The sequence below is a fragment of the Gorilla gorilla genome, chromosome 1 (assembly GCF_029281585.2).
Source record: "Gorilla gorilla gorilla isolate KB3781 chromosome 1, NHGRI_mGorGor1-v2.1_pri, whole genome shotgun sequence".
Lineage (NCBI taxonomy): Eukaryota > Metazoa > Chordata > Mammalia > Primates > Hominidae > Gorilla > Gorilla gorilla.
The window spans coordinates 88,046,156-88,064,670 of NC_073224.2; the positions used below are offsets into that span (position 1 = coordinate 88,046,156).

Genomic DNA, 18,515 nt, shown 5'->3' on the forward strand with positions numbered 1-18,515 from the left:
GCCCCAGATTTCCAGTGGTCACCTGGAGACTGGTTCCAGGATACTTCTGTTTCCCCAAGAATGCTAGGTATAGTTCCTCTCACATACTTTAGAAATGACTTCTGAAGCTCCCTGAGATGCAATTCACCAGCTAAGATGCTAAAAATGTAATGATCATATAGACATATATGTAGGAACAAAGTCTCAATGTTAAAGATTGATAGATAAAGATGAGCAATTTTGAGTTGCCAGAGATATTCATGTCTCTGCTGACAAAGTTTACCCAAAGCCTTGATCAGCAATGACTTTGCCACTCCGCACCCACCCCAACCCCCATACCCTTCACCCTTCCTTACCCCATCCTACCATCCAGACATGTTGCTGTTGGTCTGTGGAGCCAAAAGGTGGGGAAAGTACAGAGAATTAATCCAAAAGGCATGACAAGTCAACTTTGAAACAAGTCCCACTAAGGTGTGGTTCCACCTGACTGGTTCTATTTCTGAAGGCATGGTGTTAGAGCTGAGAGCTATCATGGTCACCAAATAAAATGGTATTTTTTCAAAGAAAACATTGGAGAAGCAGCAGAACAAGATTCAAGTGTGCACCATGGTACACAGTGTATGAGTCACTATCCCACTGGTGTGTCTAGACATTTTAGTGGCATCTTTAAATTGCCTGAGTCATGATGTTGTATTATATGTCTTTCTAAATGCCTCCAGGGCATAAATTAGGTCTTATTTTTTCAACATCTCCAGGATATTACCCAGCACAAAATAGACTCTTAATAAATGTGTCAGATGAAAACTGAATGTTGCAAGCCCCTAGGAACAGTAACAATGGTGAAACCTGACATTGATGTGATGATGTTTTATAGTTGACAAAGACTTCTTTCATGTACATTATTTTATTTGATCCTTTTAACAGCCTTACAGAGTGAAGTGAGAACTCTTTTTCCTGCACCTTCCCACAGTGAAATGCTGATAACCCTCTTATCTGAAACCTTCCCTTACATGACTTTAATTAGCTTGAATTACCTCCCGGGGAACTGGACCCATGTGGGTGGGAACGACATTTTTCCCCTTCCCTCTATGAAAGGCATTCTTCAGCACGCAGCCTGACACTGTATGAACTAGCTAAGTGAGTATCTAGCGCCTGCGTTTGTGAGCACTTAGGGATTCAGAAATATCATCACTCTGGGCTGGAAAAAACAAATCATCCAACCAACTCCCAAATGAGTATGGGATTTATTTGTTTGGTGGGAACCAAGGTGCTGCTCTTGTTTCAGCTTGTGCGGTTTCTCTTTGGATATTACAGCCTCACTGGACTCTGGCAAGAAAGCAAATTCCTGATAGATGTGGACATGCCATTAGGAAATGGTCTCCACTGGATTGGATGAATACATGAATTTTATAGATATTTATTTAGATATGAAAATTCTAATTTTTAGTCTAGTGGTCTGCAAACCACAAACACATGTCACTGAAGTTGCCACAACCCTTTAGACATTGTTTGTCGTAATCTCTCTTCTCCAAACAGCTCAGCAGCTGCAGGCTGCACACCAGACTGTCTACTGTCCAGGTGGAGACTCTGTGTCCCAGGATCTGATGGTTGTGAATCATTTTCTTTTCCAAATGCCTCTTCTCCAGACCCATGGCCTTTCATTAGGTTCATTGGATAATATCTTTTGACTGTAAAATAATGCATCCATTTAGATAACTTTTACTTTTCTCTTCAACCCTGATATTCTGTCTCTCAGACTTTGCATTCTCTACTGCCTACTTCCCCACTCTCTGTGTGCAAGTCATAAGCCAGAGAGTGCTTTTTTTAAATTCCTGTATAGCTCTAGTTAACAACATCAGTTGATTAGAACATTCTTATCTCTCCCACCCCAAAGCACCCAGTCAAAGCTAATCTTTAATTCCTAGCCTCTTTGTTCAGATGTTAATACAAGATAGGGACTGTTCGCATGTTCACTCCTGTAATGCTGTTTTAGGGACATGAACAATCTCACAGGCCTCTGCATTGCTGTGCCTGTCATATGCCACTTGTGCCCAGACAGCCTGCTGCAATTCAGCTCCCAGAGGCCTGGTAAGAAGAGCAGCTTCCATTAGGTATATCTCCTAATGTTAGTTAACAGGTGCAGCACACCAACATGGCACATGTATACATATGTAACAAACCTGCACATTGTGCACATGTACCCTAGAACTTAAAGTAAAATAAAAAAATAAAAATGAAGAGCAGCTTCCATACTGGTCCTCTGCGCAAGCTGGAAGCTATTACTATAGAGATGGACATACTGAAGTTTTGAGGAAATTGGACTAGATGTCACAATTTAAAGGGACTTATATTGGGTTTAGATGCTCTGTGCCCTACTAAAACCATTGCCTTCCGTTGCATGATGTACATAGCACTCATTGTGCAGACAGCAGCCTCTCTGAACTTGAGCAAAATCTATCATCCCTTTCATCTGCTGGAATGATTTCCATAATTACTGTGCCATATTTAAAATGTAGACATGTACAATTGGCACTCCATATCTGGGGTTCCCTATCCAAGAATTCAACCAACTTTGAATCAAAAATATTCAGAAAAAAACAATAAAAATAAAAATAACAATACAACAACAAAAAATGATACAAATACAAAACCATATAGTATAATAACTACTCACATAGCATTTGCATTATCTTAGGTATTACACGTAATCTAGAGGTGATTTAAAGTAAACAGGAGGATATTCATAGGTTATGTGCAAATGCTACACCATTTTAGATCAAGGACTTGAGTTTCTGAAGATTTTGGTATCCATGGGGGGTCCTGGAATCAATCCCCTGCAGATGCCACTGATGACTGTTGTATTAGTCCGTTCTCACACTGCTAATAAAGACATACCCTAGACTGGGTAACTTACAAAGGAAAAAGTTTAATTGACTCACAGTTCCACAGGGCTGGGGAGGCCTCAGGAAACACAACCATGGCAGAAGGGGAAGCAAACATGTCCTTCACATGATGGCAGGAAAAAATGCCAAGCAAAAGGGGGAAAAGCCCTTATAAAACCATCAGATCTCATGAGAACTCACTCACGATCAGGAAAACAGCATGAGAGTGACCGTCCTCTTGATTAAATTACTCCCCACTGGGTCCCTTCCATGACATGTGGGGATTATGGAAACCACAATTCAAGGTGACATTTGGTTGGGGACACAGAGCCAAACCATATCGACTGTATTTGGTGCCTGCATTATAGGTGATACCTCTCTCCTTATGTTCAAACTTCAAAAGCAGAAATATCATAGATGTGTCTGGCTAAGTATTGGTTAACCCAAGGCCAGCTACTTAGAACAAAGTAAACCTCTCAGTTACAAACCAAATCTGATGCTTTATTCTATCTAGTCTGCTTCCCTCTACTATAATAGATTCTAGAGGCAATCATTCTTACTTCTATTTATTAATTCACTTAAGCAGTCAATGAATGTGAATGGATATGAAATAATAACAATTCATAGGCTTTGGGTGAGACCCTACTAATGATAATGATGATAATAATAATATTTATTTATTGACACCTACCACGTGTTCATGTGTTACTGCATTTAATCCTCACACACAAAAATTATGACACTATCATACAGATGAGGGAACTGAGCTATAGAAGTTGTGGCTCCCTTCAAAGTTCCAAACTTGACTCAACCAGTCTATCTGCCTCCAAATCCCATGCTCTTTGCATAGTACTGAGCTGTCTCTAGATGAGGAATAAGACTTCTACAGGTGAAACATTACATAATAGCACAGTAGGCATCTGGTAGAAAACAGAGAATAAAACTATTTTAATTGGAGGGGAGCTGTTGAAGGTGAAGTAGCCCCCACTGACATGCAGACCCAGGGTGACGACCACATAATGTGGCTAATGAAAATCAACACGAGTCAAAGTGAATGTGCTTACTGACTAGCCCTGGGCTTGGACAGTGAGTTAGAAACTCAGTTCCAAGAGAGCAATTTGGAAAGTGTTCAGGGACTTTCCTCTACTCATTTAAGCTACAGATATCCCTGGAACTGTTATTCCCTCGTGTTGTGATACATGTCTGAAATGTTTGAAATATAAAGTCCCAAAATGCCATAAAAGGACAGACATGGACATTTGTTTTTATTTCACACACCCCAGAGCCCCGGATTCAGATTTTCTGTGCAGAGAAGGGCACTTGGGTGACTACCAGAGGTCCCGCTTGGCCAATCCCCAGCTCTTGTGGGAAGAAGCCTGGGGATTGTTCTCTGTGGCTGTTTTCCTTTACACATAACTCCATTTGGGGTTTGTTTTTTCTGTCTTTGCAAAACTAATTCAAAGAGGGTCTGATGTAGCTCCTAATAAAGACAAACTAAACTAATCTGAAATATGTTCATTCCTTATAGCTTACCTGGAAAAGCATTATGCAAGAGGATTGATCATGAACAGACTGGCTTTATTTAACAAACTTCTCAATGATTTGACTGTCAGAAAGGGACATCTTTTTAGCTGAATATATAAAACGTAAGCCAACCTCAACAAACCAAATCCACAAATGTTGAGTTTCTCCTCCAAACCCACCTCTGAACCAGATCATAAAAGCATATTTGATTCCATGCACCAGTGATCCCTCAAAGAGCTCACTATATTGGCCATCATGATGTTATACAGTATTCTATTATCTTGCTAAATATATAGTGCTGATGTATTAGTCCATTTTCATGTTGCTGATAAAGACATACCCGAGACTGGGCAATTTACAAAAGAAAGAGGTTTAATGGAGAACTCACAGTTCCACGTGGCTGAGGAAGCCTCACAATCATGGCGGAAGGCAAGGAGGAGCAAGCCACATCTTATGTGGATGGCAGCAGGCAGAAAGAGAGCTTGTGCAGGGAAACTCTCATTTTTAAAACCATCAGCTCTCATGTGACTTATTCACTAGTATGAGAACAACACAGGAAAGACCTGCCCCAATATTCAATTACCTCCCACTGGATCCCTCTCACAACCTCTGAGAATTCAAAATGAGATTTGGGTGAGACACAGCCAGACTGTATCAGCTGACATGTCACAGGACATTAGAACGGGATATTTAAAGTAAGGTGCTAATTGAGTGGTAGAGAAATAGAAGAAAAACAGAATTCAATATTGAATGACCAACAGAAGCTTCTCTAAAATGATGTTTGAGCATGAGCTGGGCTATAAAAGATCATTTGGAAGACATTCTAATTTTATTCTTATTTTTTAAAAAGCTGAAGTATGGCTTCCTCAGGTACCCGTTCTGATCTGTTCATATGTAAATGCTGGGGGTTTTTTCCAGTTTTTATGGTAGGGAGTCTGTGGAGTGTGCTTTTCTGGTGTCCCCACAAAGTGGGCCAAGGTTGGGGATATGATGTTTCCTGACCATGAGATGAAGCTGTATCTGTTCATGTGCACATCAATAGGAGGGAAAGTCCTAAAAGAGGAGCTTCCAGGTGACACCGAGTAATCCAGTTGTCCTAATTTCCCCAAGTGAAACAGCTGTAACAAACACATCTCAGTGCTATGAAGTTTGACTTTCATAGAAGAAAAGTGTCTAGCTCCGAATAAGGTCTCATAGAGGTGGGTTTTCACAAAACCTTATGCTGAGTCACTTTATGTCAAGGAATAGATTGAAAATCTTTACTTTAACTATTAAAAACCTAATAAGTTCTCAACCAAACCTCTGACAATGAATAAAATTGGCCACTGTATATAACTAGATTGTATCTCTATTTCCCTTTCTAAAATGGATGTGAGAGCATATACCTGGACTCAGCTCTGCAATATGTCTGTTCTTGTGGCAATGGAGCCAAGACATCTATCAGCAGCAGCTCAGTCTATGATATTGTATCATAGCAAACATTCATTGAGTCCAGTTGGATCTGTTAATAATTTTAGAGCTTCAAGAATCTTAGATGAGAAAAATCCTATATCAATCTTAAAATTGTCTTCAGTTCGAACTGATTTCCCTCAGCTCATAAGTAAGATATTATTAATTTTTTTCCCATCAGCTTCAGCTGACACAAGAGTTGTACAAGTGTCTTTATGTTATCAAGTTTTTACTTAGCTTTGGAACAACTCTCTGTCTTTCATCTTGACAGCAGAAAAAGTGCTGTGAAGGGAGAAACTGTACCACAAGAGTCATTCATCTGAAAGTGCGCATGCACACACGCACACACACCCCCCATACACACCAGTAGTTTTGCTTTTTTTGTTGTTGTTGTTGTTGTTTGAGACGGAGTCTCGCTCTGTCGCCCGGGCTGGAGTGCAGTGGCGCGATTTCAGCTCACTGCAAGCTCCGCCTCCCGGGTTCACGCCATTCTCCTGCACACCAGTAGTTTTTATTAAAAATTAAGTAATAGCTAAAATTGAATAAATCTATTCAAACTCTTTACTTTAGGGGAAAGGAGAAAATAAGGCTTCCCATAGAAATGTTTGAAAAGTAGACTCATTTCAATAAAGGCATCTTCCTGACCTGCGCTCTTCTTCATCTTGCCAAGCTGAAGGTTTGTTTGATTGTTTTAATTGGTCTAGGAATGTATGGCAATGCTCAGTATGAAGTGTGTTTTTCCAAAAAACTGCTTAAAGTGACCTAGTAATTCACAAGGAATTCACAAGGAAGCTGCAACCACACCGAACTCTTCCCCGACCTACACTCACAAAGCCCAGTGTCACAGCTTAGGAAACCCTAATCATTCTGCTTCCTTGTAGCCTCTTTTAATTTCCTCAAAAGTCCCTATGCCCTGTCTCAGTGTCTAGTTCTGAACGTTTAAATTCTTTTTTCTCTCTAAGGAGCTATTACTGGGCTTTCACTTATTAGGACACTTTGTGCGCGTGTGTGTGTGTGCGCGTGCGCATTCAGTGTCATCAAGCGCTAAACGCAGCCACATATATCTGGTTTGAAAATACAGAACACAGCATCCTGGGCCACATTGACTCAATAGTTCTTCCTATGGATGGTGTTTGGGAGGTTCACTTTCTACCAGTGATTTCGGTCATTTCTCCCTTGGTATTTTTATTTCATAAAGTAGGAGAGATTTCCATCGATATCCAACCTCCTTCCCTATCCTCCTTTACCCAGGTTTCTCTAGGACAGTCTAAACTCAATCCCATGGTGTTATAACAAAAACAAGACAAAATAACAACAACCAAAAGTCAAACAAAACAAAACCTATCTGGGACCAAGAAGAAAAAGTACCAATGGTCATGCACCTCACCTTCTCTAGGACATTCTAGAAATTCACTGGACATCAGTACCTCACGGAGAGGCTTCTCAGACAAACTGTCCAGTTAGACAGGGGGCTTACGTCTGGTCACTACCAAAAATGAAGCAACAGAGAATCCTAATTAAAGAAAACATTAAATAACATTTTCCTTCTTTGAAGCTTAAAACTTCTTGATGTTTTTAAAGGTAAGCTTTTCTTTCCCACTTTATTCCGTGATATTTATCCAAGTATCTGAAGACAGATCAGAGTGGTCAGTAAAAACTTAAAAAATAAAAATCTAGCCTCATAATTTCCAAATACTTTTGGCAATTGGATTTAGCTTAATGCAGTGTTGCTGTATGTAGATTCTGCCTTAGCAAAAAAAAAAGAAAAAAAACACAACTTGGTAATTAATTTTTACACATTGTATCCAGAGATGCTTCAAAAGTTTTAGAAAATATTTTTTGTTCCCTAAAGTAAGGAAAACACACACACCCCCATCCCCATGCAACCTCTTATTCTAATTTGCATTATTCATGTTCTCAACAAACCTCTCTTTCCTTGGGTTAACTTTAATACAGTCCTTGTTAGAATTCTCATGGATCATAAATCAGTGGGATCCAAGTAAGGCCCTATTAGTTCTACTTATAAGACATTTACCATGCTGGGCGCAGTGGCTCATGCATATAATCCCAGCACTTTGGGAGGCTGAGGTGGGTGGATCACTTAAGGTCAGGAGTTCCAGACCAGCCTGGCCAACATGGTGAAACCCCGTCCCTATTAAAAATACAAAAATTAGCTGGGTGTGGTGGCACACACCTGTTATCCCAGCTACTTGGGACACTGAGGCAGGAGAATCACTTGAACCCAGGAGGCGGAAGTTGCAGTGAGCCGAGATTGCACCAGTGTGCAACAGCCTGGGTGACAGAGTGAGACTTGGTCTCAAAAAAAAAAAAAAAAAAAAAAAAAAAAAGACATTTACCTGAAAGATAAAGTCCTGCTTCTGGATCTCTTTAGAAGCACAAAATAAGTTTCTGGATTTGCAGGGCCTTATTTCCCTTCACGAACACGTTAAGCAAAAACACAGGTACCTCACTTTGGGTTGGACTTGGCATCCTGATAGAGCATAATTACGTCTTAGGAAAAGTCAAATCAGAGAACAAGGGTTAGTGAATAATGGGTAAAAGGAATGATTATGAACCAAGAGAATGAGCTAACCATTGATCTTGCTCCATCTGTGCACTGAGATCCTCCTAGGAGCCCTTACAGTTTATAAATCAATCTTTTCATGATTTAATGACAATCTTGGAGAAAGATCACCATCAGTCTGCAGAGGAGAAGATCTTTCTAGCATTAATAAACAGTGATCTGGTAAACCCAAATCAGATGAAATTATTGACACTCACAAACTAGTTGTTTTCCAAGCTGCCCTGGGGTGTGGATAAAGACTTTGGAGGAACTATTTCATGGTAAAAGGACTGTTTTGGTCCTGAAGGTTCCAGTGTCAAAGCCCTTATGAGAACTGGGGGATTCTAGACTTTTATTCCAGGATGGACTACCACGGACCTACTCATATGAAGGCTCAGGATTTACTCAATATTGGAAGAGAAGGAAAGGAAAGGAGGAAGAGGAAGAAGACACAAAATAGTTCTTAGTGATTCAACACCTACCATGTACTAGTATAGCACACTCATCACTCATTTTTATTAGTTCCAATGACAAACCTATAAGGTAGACTTTATTCTTCTACAGATCAGAAAACAGATTCACTGACTTTCCCCAGGCCATATATTTATTCAGCTAATATTTATTATGTATGTGTTTTAGGTGCTGGATGAACAATGGTGGACAAGGCAAAAACTCTACCTTTGGGGAGCTTACATTTTAATTAAATAATTTTTGAACACTTTGTTGACTATAACTCACAATAAGAAACATTAAACTATCACAATATGTACATCTTATAAACAAACACACATATATATTTGAAACAAAATGTTTACATACATAGACTCGTGCTTACTGCATGTAATGCATGCTTTGATATTTTCTTTTCTATTTTATGTCTCTTTTAAAGCCAATTAAATTGATTTTGTTATCAACTAATGAATCATAATCTAAAATTTGAAAACATTGTCTTAGTTGACTTGAATAGAATAGGAATAGTATTGATATTAATCAATATCAAGAATTCCAAAGTTATTTTGATAATTCCAAAGCCTGGGGAGGTATCTTCATCTTTTTCAGTGTACAGTTTAATGGCCTAGAAAAGGAAGATGAGAAGTGGGAGGAGAGCTGTCTGTTTCTTCACAGCCTGGAGTTGTTTGCTGGATGTCATTTAACTTCAGTCTGGATTTGCCAAGATGCTCAAACTCCATCTCTTCTTCATAGTGTGTCTTCTGTTTGCTCCCAGCAATAATAATGTGTTTCATTTTCCTCTAACCTTTGTTCTTCCTGCATAGGCTAACAACAGAATATCCAGGTCACTATGGTGAGGAAATGGACATGATTTCCTACAATTATGATTACTATATCCGAGGAGCAACAACCACTTTCTCTGCAGTGGAAAGGTGAGAAAGACAGCCCCTTCCCAATGGGCTAGGGTTAAAGGAGTTGGGACTAACTCCCTGCAAGGATTTTACCTGCAGGAATTTATAAACACACACACACACACGTAGAATACAAGTGCAAATTTCTTACATGCACATATATTTCTGCAGGAACTTTGACCTGAGGTTTTCCTTATCTTAGTTTCCTACCTGGTCAAGGATTAACTGCAGTTTTGGCTGGAAAATGGGAGGCAGTGGGAAGTGAGCTGTTCTCATGAGCTCACCTCATGGAGCTGCTCAGCTTGCAGGTGAGGGTGGATTCCAGCCTGCTCAAGAGCAGAGAGTCCTAAACTAGGTATCCCTTGATGGTCTAAGCTTTTCCCCTCACTCAATTTCAAAGAGCACTTTTCCTCATGAAACGCCAAGAGGAGAAGGCAAATATGCTTAGAGGAGTGCCCATTGTCAAAATGGACCCCCTTCCACCCCATGCCTCTACATCATCCCCACTTTGGGTTTTAGGAAAGAAGAGAGAAGAGAAAGAAAAGGGATTGGAGATAAGACACACACAGAACCTACTGTCTTAGTCTGGGCTGCTATACCACATTACCTTAGACTGGGTAACTTACGAACAATAGAAATTTCTTTTCACAGTTCTGGAAGCTGGAAAGTCCAAGACCAAGGTGCCAGCAGGTTCAGTGTCTGGTGAGGGGTTGCTCACTGCTTCAGAGATGTTGCTTTATTACTGTGTCCTCACACATGGTGGAAAGGGCAAGCCAGCTCCCTTCAACTTATTTTATATGGGCACTAATCCCATTCATGAGAGCAGAGCCCTCATGGCTTAATCACCCCCCTAAAGGCTCCTCCTCCTAATACTATCACATTGAGTATTAGGTTCAAATATATAAATTTTAAGGGGACACCAACATTCAGACCATAGCATCTACCAACCATATTTAGAAATGAAAGGAGTTAACAATCCCTCAGTAAACCTGCAAAAATTAATGAAAGAAGAGAATTTAAATGGCCTAAAGATAAAAACAGCACTAACACTTTTTTCATCACCTTTCTGTCACAATCAACTCCTTAATCCTATCTCAAATGCATCAAAACGGTAAGAAGAAAACAAGAATTGTACTCCCTATTAATACAGAGAAATGTGTGGGTAAATTCAGGTGTTAATGATTGGTTTGGCCTACTTTTAGTCAGCTGATAATCACTTTACACAGAAATGAATTCCTGAAAAGTTACCAATAAATATTTTGCAAACCAAATAACACTTACATTAACTCATTAGATAGTATGCTATGATGAATTTGAGTGTGACACATCTTTGGTGTGTGTCTGTGTTTTCAAACAGAATTACATCTTAAATAAAGTGAACTTATTTAATATGACCTAGAATTTCTTTTTTTAAAAAAAAAAGACATTAAGTAGCTCTGGAAAGGCACAATATATGTTGCAGGCTGATCAGCAAAAACCTTTATGTTTACCCATAGGCAAACCACTCAGTTTGCACACATTACTTATTTTTAGATACACTTGAAACTAGCTTAGTTACCAATTTTCTAGAAGCAGCAAATTAGAAAGGGAACCGAGTATATACTACTTAGAATGAAACTCATTCCACCAATGAGAATAAATAGCTGGATGACATGACAACAAACATGCTTAAGAAAAATAAAGAAAATGAAAGGCTCAAGAACTCAAAGAACATGGGTTGTCATTTAGCAGGGCCATGCTCCCCAAAGTGCAAAACGAAATAACAGGGGTGCTCAATGCTCCAAATGATGACTTCAGCTCAACAAGAAAATTAGTTCTATGTTCCCTGTTTAAGAAAGCAGGAATTAATACAGTAAAGGAAGAGTGCCATCCAAGATTAGTATGAAATAAATATATCTGAGTAGTTAAAATGCTCAATTCAGTTTTCAGTAAATTCACTTTTCAGTAAATGTTTTGGTTATGTGGATTACCCAGAATCATGAGAAACTGAAATATTATGTCATTGCATTAATTTAAAATGAGTATCCTCCCCCCAAAATAAAATAAAATAAATATACTCATGCAACTTTGCTACTGTCATCAAAAATAAGTAGCTTAATGATCCACAACTTGGGTTTCTTCTCCTCTGCTGAAAGATGCTGAGGTCCCCAGCTTGGAGAACTATTGTCAGGGCAGGACTCCTTGTGCAAGAGCTTTCCCTCCACATGCAAATCATAGTGGTTTCCTCTTAGAATGCAGTTTTTCCATCTATGCGCTATTGATATCTAGGGCCAGATATTTCTTTGTTTCAGGGTCTGTCCTTTGCATTCTAGATGTTTAGTCTACCCACTAGATGCCATTAGCACCCCACCCCAACCAAAAGAAGTTGCAGACATTGCCAAGTATTCCCTTGGGGAGCAAATTTGCCCCCACTGTCCTGGTGTGAAATCAGAGACTGAACCTGGTGGAATCATTTGGTCTTCATAGGACCAAGTCTAAGTTTTGCTCAGCATCAATTAATAGCCTTTTAAAAGAGTAGTTTGAATGCCTGATTATAAGATCTTGTTTATCTGTGTTTGTTGCTACACAGATAAATAAGACCTGGCTGCAGTAATTACAGACATTTGGTAAACCCACAGGCCACCAATTTTCTAATTTCCTTCTAAAACAATCTATGACCTCTTTTGACAATTGCAGGAATCAAAATATCACCCAGGCCCTGGTATCACCCAGACCCTCAAGTTGATCACCCAGATTTGTGTTGAGGGACTCTATACCCAATTGTTCTAAACAAACGACCCGGAGCAACAGACTCAGAATTAGAAAGCCTGCCTTAGGCTGTTTGAGCAGACTGAGCCCTGCTTCCTAGGACTAAGAGCAATCAGCCCCATTTTTCAGTTTGGAAGCTGGATGGAGGCCTTGTTAGTCATAGTGTTTAGGACAAATTGTTGAAAAGAGGGCTTGCAGATTGAAAAGGGAGATAGATAATTCTGAGTTTGTAAAGGACCCCACCAAGCTTTGGAATGATTTGCATAATTAAAAATGGAAAAACTCTTCGTTTTTGCCCTTTATCAGGACTGTGCAAAGGGCATGGCAGCCACGTGTTCTTCTGGGCTTAAGATTACCTAGTTAGGCAGACAGTGTGGTTTAAGAGAAAGACCAAGATTTGAGTACAATAAACTGCGAATCTGAAATTGTCACCTATTACCTGTATTACCTTAAAGCAAGTTAATTATTTCTCTGAGCCTGGTTTTTCACCTAAACAATGAATCGTTGTGAGGATTAAAAGAGAAAACACGTAAAGCATCTGGTGCAATGCCAGATATATTAGAGGCTACAATTATCATTATCACTGTTCAACAGTATTAGACCATGACATATTAGTGTCATGCAATGTAGGCACTCAAAACATTTCTCTTAAATGGATGAATAAAGAACATAAATTCACCCTGAGCAAAGAACATTCCTTGAAATGTATCCACACCACATTTTTCAAAATTTAGTAATGCTATGTACACTCTTCCCATCCCCAACCACTTAAACACATAGGCAATTCATAACAATTCTTGTGATGCCAGAATGGCAGCCATTTTCTTTTTTACTTTAAGGGACTTTTTCATTCCTCTGTAGCAGTGTTTTCTGAAGGGAAACACATGTATAGCACAGAGCCCAGTGCATGGTGAGCACTCAGCATATGTTAAGTGCTCAGAAAGAGTCAGTGGGAAAATGGATGGACTTTTTAAAACAAGATTTTTTTCTTTTTTTTGAGACAGGGTTTCACTCTGTCACCCAGGCTAGAGTGCAGTGGCACCATCTCGGTTCACTGCAGCCTCAACCTCCCGGACTCCAGCAATCCTCCCACCTCAGCCTCCCAAGTAGCTGGGACTACAGGCATGCACCACCACACCCAGCTAATTTTTTGTATTTTTTTGTGGAGTCAGGGTTTCCACATATTGGCCAGACTGGTCTCAAACTCCTAGCCTCAAGCAATCCACCTGCATCAGCCTCCCAAAATGCTAGGATTACAGGTGTGAGCTACCAAGCCCAGCCTAAAACAAGATTCTTTACAATGAAATGGAGATGATGTTAAATAAATGCTTTTATTCCAAGCTGTTAACCCACAGGTCCTTGAGGTACTTTCTGGAGGCAGCAGGGGTGAGCTGACCACCAGTGATGAACAGAGGCCTCCACACAGCCAGTGACCTAATTAGTCACCTTCAAGGGTGACCTGAACTCACAGATTTGTCGGTTCTTGGGAAACTGCATAAAGATGTCTTCTAAGAGCAAAGTGAGGTTAAGTGTCCCTTCAGTTCCCAGATCCTCCAAATGTTCTCTGCTGCTGTTTCCCCAGCAGCGATTCTTCCTGCCATGTCCTTTCTCACTGACATTCATTTTCTGACTCTCCCTCCCACAGGGATCGCCAGTGGAAGTTCATAATGTGCCGGATGACTGAATACGACTGTGAATTCGCAAATGTTTAGATTTGCCACATACCAAATCTGGGTGAAAGGAAAGGGGCCGGGGGACCAGAGGGTGTCCACATATGTTAACATCAGTTGGATCTCCTATAGAAGTTTCTGCTGCTCTCTTTCCTTCTCCCTGAGCTGGTAACTGCAATGCCAACTTCCTGGGCCTTTCTGACTAGTATCACACTTCTAATAAAATCCACAATTAAACCATGTTTCTCACTTTTCACATGTTCCATAGCAACTGCTTTATATGACTGATGATGGCTTCCTTGCACACCACATATACAGTGCGCATGCTTACAGCCAGGCTTCTGGAGCACCAGCTGCAGCCTGGCTACTGCTTTTTACTGCAGAATGAACTGCAAGTTCAGCATAGTGGAGGGGAGAGGCAGAACTGGAGGACAGGTGCAGTGAAAGTTCTCTACAGCTAAGCCTGTTTGAATGATATTTAGGGTCCCCACCAAAAGCAGGCTTTCTGCCCTGAGGGACATCTTCCCACTCCCCTGCTCCACATGAGCCATGCATGCTTAGCAATCCAAGTGCAGAGCTCTTTGCTCCAGGAGTGAGGAGACTGGGAGGTGAAATGGGGAAATGGAAGGGTTTGGAGGCAGAGCTGAAAACAGGGTTGGAAGGATTTCCTGAATTAGAAGACAAACGTTAGCATACCCAGTAAGGAAAATGAGTGCAGGGGCCAGGGGAACCCGTGAGGATCACTCTCAAATGAGATTAAAAACAAGGAAGCAGAGAATGGTCAGAGAATGGGACTCAGATTGGGAACTTGTGGGGATGAGAGTGACCAGGTTGAACTGGGAAGTGGAAAAAGGAGTTTGAGTCACTGGCACCTAGAGGCCTGCCCACGATTCCTAGGAAGGCTGGCAGACACCCTGGAACCCTGGGGAGCTACTGGCAAACTCTCCTGGATTGGGCCTGTTTTTTTGGCGGGAAAGGCTGCCCTGGGGATCAACTTTCCTTCTGTGTGTGGCTCAGGAGTTCTTCTGCAGAGATGGCGCTATCTTTCCTCCTCCTGTGATGTCCTGCTCCCAACCATTTGTACTCTTCATTACAAAAGAAATAAAAATATTAACGTTCACTATGCTGAAAATATTCAGGGTCAGTTTTTGCTCTCTACTCTTTCCCTTGCTGATTATTTATCCATTCATTCTGAAAATCCTGGTTAGCATTGTGGTTTGTGCCCAGCACCATGCAGACCCCAGGAATAAAATGATGACAATGACAGAGTGTGGTGGGGGAATCAGATATTTAAGACATAAAGTGCTAAATGCTTTACTTAAGATTAAACAAAGGAAGGAATCACATTTCTTGGCCTTTGAGTTCAGCCTAATCTGTTCTCAGCATCCTTCAACCTTCCTAATCCCAAGATGTCACATGAATTTTTAACCACAGGAAGTCCCTCTTTTCTTTATCCACAGCAGATTGCCTTTTTTTTTTTTTTCTGATCCATGCTGCTCTTCCCTCATCCTCTCTCCCAGTGGACCCAGAAGAAGAGCCAGCCAGGCAAAACCACAGGGATTGCCTACCCTGCCATACACCCCATCTAGGTGGTCAAGAAGGTGACTCTCAGCCAGTGGTGATGGTATTTCCCACTGCAAGATCCCAGCATTGTGATGGGGAAGGCAGGGCTAAGGATACCTTCTCCTGCCTTAACTCCTAAAATACTTTTTCATATTAGAGCTTTGCTTTATTTCCTCCAGTCATTGTTTCTGCCTCTCTGGCAATTTTAATTTATAATAAGATGCTTCGGTGTTATTTTTCACAAAGGGAGCCATTAATATTTAGCAATTTCAGCCTGGTTCAGGATGGCAACCAGGAAATAGCCTTAGTTGGGCATGTGGAGCACAGCAGGAAAGGAGACAAACAATGCTGATTGGCTGACTTGGCATCCATGAAGAAAACAAAAGGCTGGTGAGAGGATGGGGAGCTGGGAGGGTGCAGGGAGCATGGCTGGGGGAGGAGAGGCTGCAGCTAGGAGAAGCCAGGAGACTGCAAGAGGACGTAAGTCAAGAAAAAAAACTTTAAAGCAATTCAATAAATAGTGCCTGTGCCAAGTGGAATAAAAGGAGTTTTTACTAAGAAGAAAACTATTATTTGCACGTAGATAGGCCAAGGACAATGACAGAAAAGACATTGTCAACTTGGTTTGAATCTGAATAATTATACTTTATGTTATAGGTCTTTCAATAAGAACTAAGTGTCAGAGTGAATACTAAATCCCAGATCTGGTAACTGCAAGTTTTGTTCTCTGTTTTTTCATTACTCCAAACTTCCTACTAACTTGCTCCACAGTCTTGGATAAGTCACCTCTCCTTTCTAGGCCTACTGTTTAAAATGAGGACATTTATCTAGGTAACCATTGTGGTTTCTTGCAATTCTAAGAATCTCTGAACTCTGTCACCACCTGAATTGTTTATAAAGGGATTTTCTAAGGCATTTTCTTCCAGGAAAGGAGCCTGGAACTAAAGATGATAACCTAGGGCCTACCGCTGGCTCTGACAGAGGGTGGCTGTGTAAGATTAGAGAAATCCCCAAGCCCCCTTCCCCTCATCTGCCCAGTACAGGTAGGAATTCCTTTCTAAACAACTTTACAAGATGCTGGCCACATACAACGAGATAACAAAAAGAGGAGATACATGATTCCTGCCTCACAAGGCCTTCAGCCTAATGGTGAGATGAGAAGATAGATGATGACAATAACTGCAAGAAAGTTTCCTGAGGAAGCTGAGTCTATGCTTGGCCCTGAAGGACAAGTAGGACTTCTGAGGTGAGTAGAAAAGACTGTAAGCTCTGGCGTCAGACTTCCTGGACACAAATCATGGTCCTGTCACTTCCCAGCTTTATGACCTTGGCCACATCACCTACCTTTCCTGAGAGTCTATTTCCTTACCTGTAGAAATATAGTACTTACAACACAGGGTTACTGTAAGAATTAAATGAGATCACGTAGGGTCTTGCACATAATAAGTACCCAATAAATGTAGTCAGAGAAGGAAAACAGTGTTAGTATATATTGGAAATAAAATTCCTTAGGTAAGCTGGATTTTAGTAAACGTCAATAATAGGAAACATTTATCAAGCAAACTTAAGTCCCACTTACATTTGCTCAGTAACTGAATCAATAAATTATCAAGTGTTTATTATATACCAACCATTTTACTAGGCACAGTTCCTGCATTCTGGAGAATTATAAACTAAAGGAGTTAGTCAAGCAAACAAACCGTGACAGTACAGTTTGATAAGTCAAGGGCAGGCGGCATTTCAATAGAAGGCAGTGAGAGGTCAGGATAGGAAAGGGGTTGGTAGAATTTAAGGCAATGGAAATGATATTATGGAAGGCAAAAAATAAGGCATGCGTTTGAGAAAGGTTCTCCAGGAAATACTGGCCTTACCAAGGGGGCCTGGGAGGTCCAACATACAGTCATATTGCTCTAAAAAGAGATTGGTTTCTCACATCAGTACCATAAGGCATTCCACAATTTGGGCATGTTAGTTGTAACTTATTCTATCTATCTGGAACTCAGATGGCTTGGAGAAGTTCTCTCTCCATCCTGGCCCTTCATCCATATATATGTCTTCATGCTTGATTGCTTTAACCCAAACATGAAACTCAACACTTTTGTAAGTTCCTTCAGAAAAATTCATTCTCACAAAAGCATTAGTGCTCACAAATGCTTAAACAGATCTGGGATTTAGTCCCCACAAACTCAAAAACAACAACAACAACAGATTCTGTATATTTCTGTCTTTATAAATGTTCTTGTTCACCAGGAAATCAAGGATTTCTATCTCTCTAGCTGGTCCCCCAGCTAGCTCCAAGCCTACTTGGTTCTTCTCTTATTAATCAGAGAAAATGTTTCTCAATATAGCCCATGACCAAACAGTTGTGCACATCACAGTGGCCAATAGAACAGAGATCACATAGTCAATAGCATCCACTCTCCTTTTAAAGTCTCAATCAGTTTTAATTAAACCACTTCTATTTAATCGAACCACATTATTAAGCAGTGCTATCTGAGCCTGGTTACCATCCTGAGATCCAGAATTGGTGAGACTGGATAGGCAGAACCCTTGACAAAATGTTGCCTAGACATACTTGGGCATAGCATCCCTTTCCTACTAACTTGTTGAATCTCTGTTATTAAATATATTCCTTTATAAAGCAAGAATTAAAAAACACACATACCTTAAAATTTATGGTAAGAAATAATAACATATTCATGCATATCTCAGATTTTCATATCCCACCCATATCTCAATTTTTCATAGAATGAAATATTTCTAAAAAGTCAAAACC

At 40.4% G+C, this 18,515-nt stretch overlaps 1 protein-coding gene across 1 annotated transcript in view; it reads left to right on the forward strand.

Moving 5' to 3' along the window:
• Window positions 1–15,308, forward strand: part of DPT (dermatopontin) — a 33,882-nt gene extending 18,574 nt beyond the window's left edge. The window contains exons 3-4 of the mRNA XM_004027859.4: window positions 9,672–9,779; window positions 14,152–15,308. Coding sequence (XP_004027908.1) covers window positions 9,672–9,779; window positions 14,152–14,218 — 175 coding nt within the window. The 3' untranslated portion in view covers window positions 14,219–15,308. The remainder of the gene's footprint in view (window positions 1–9,671; window positions 9,780–14,151) is intronic.
• Window positions 15,309–18,515: the final 3,207 nt, after the last annotated feature.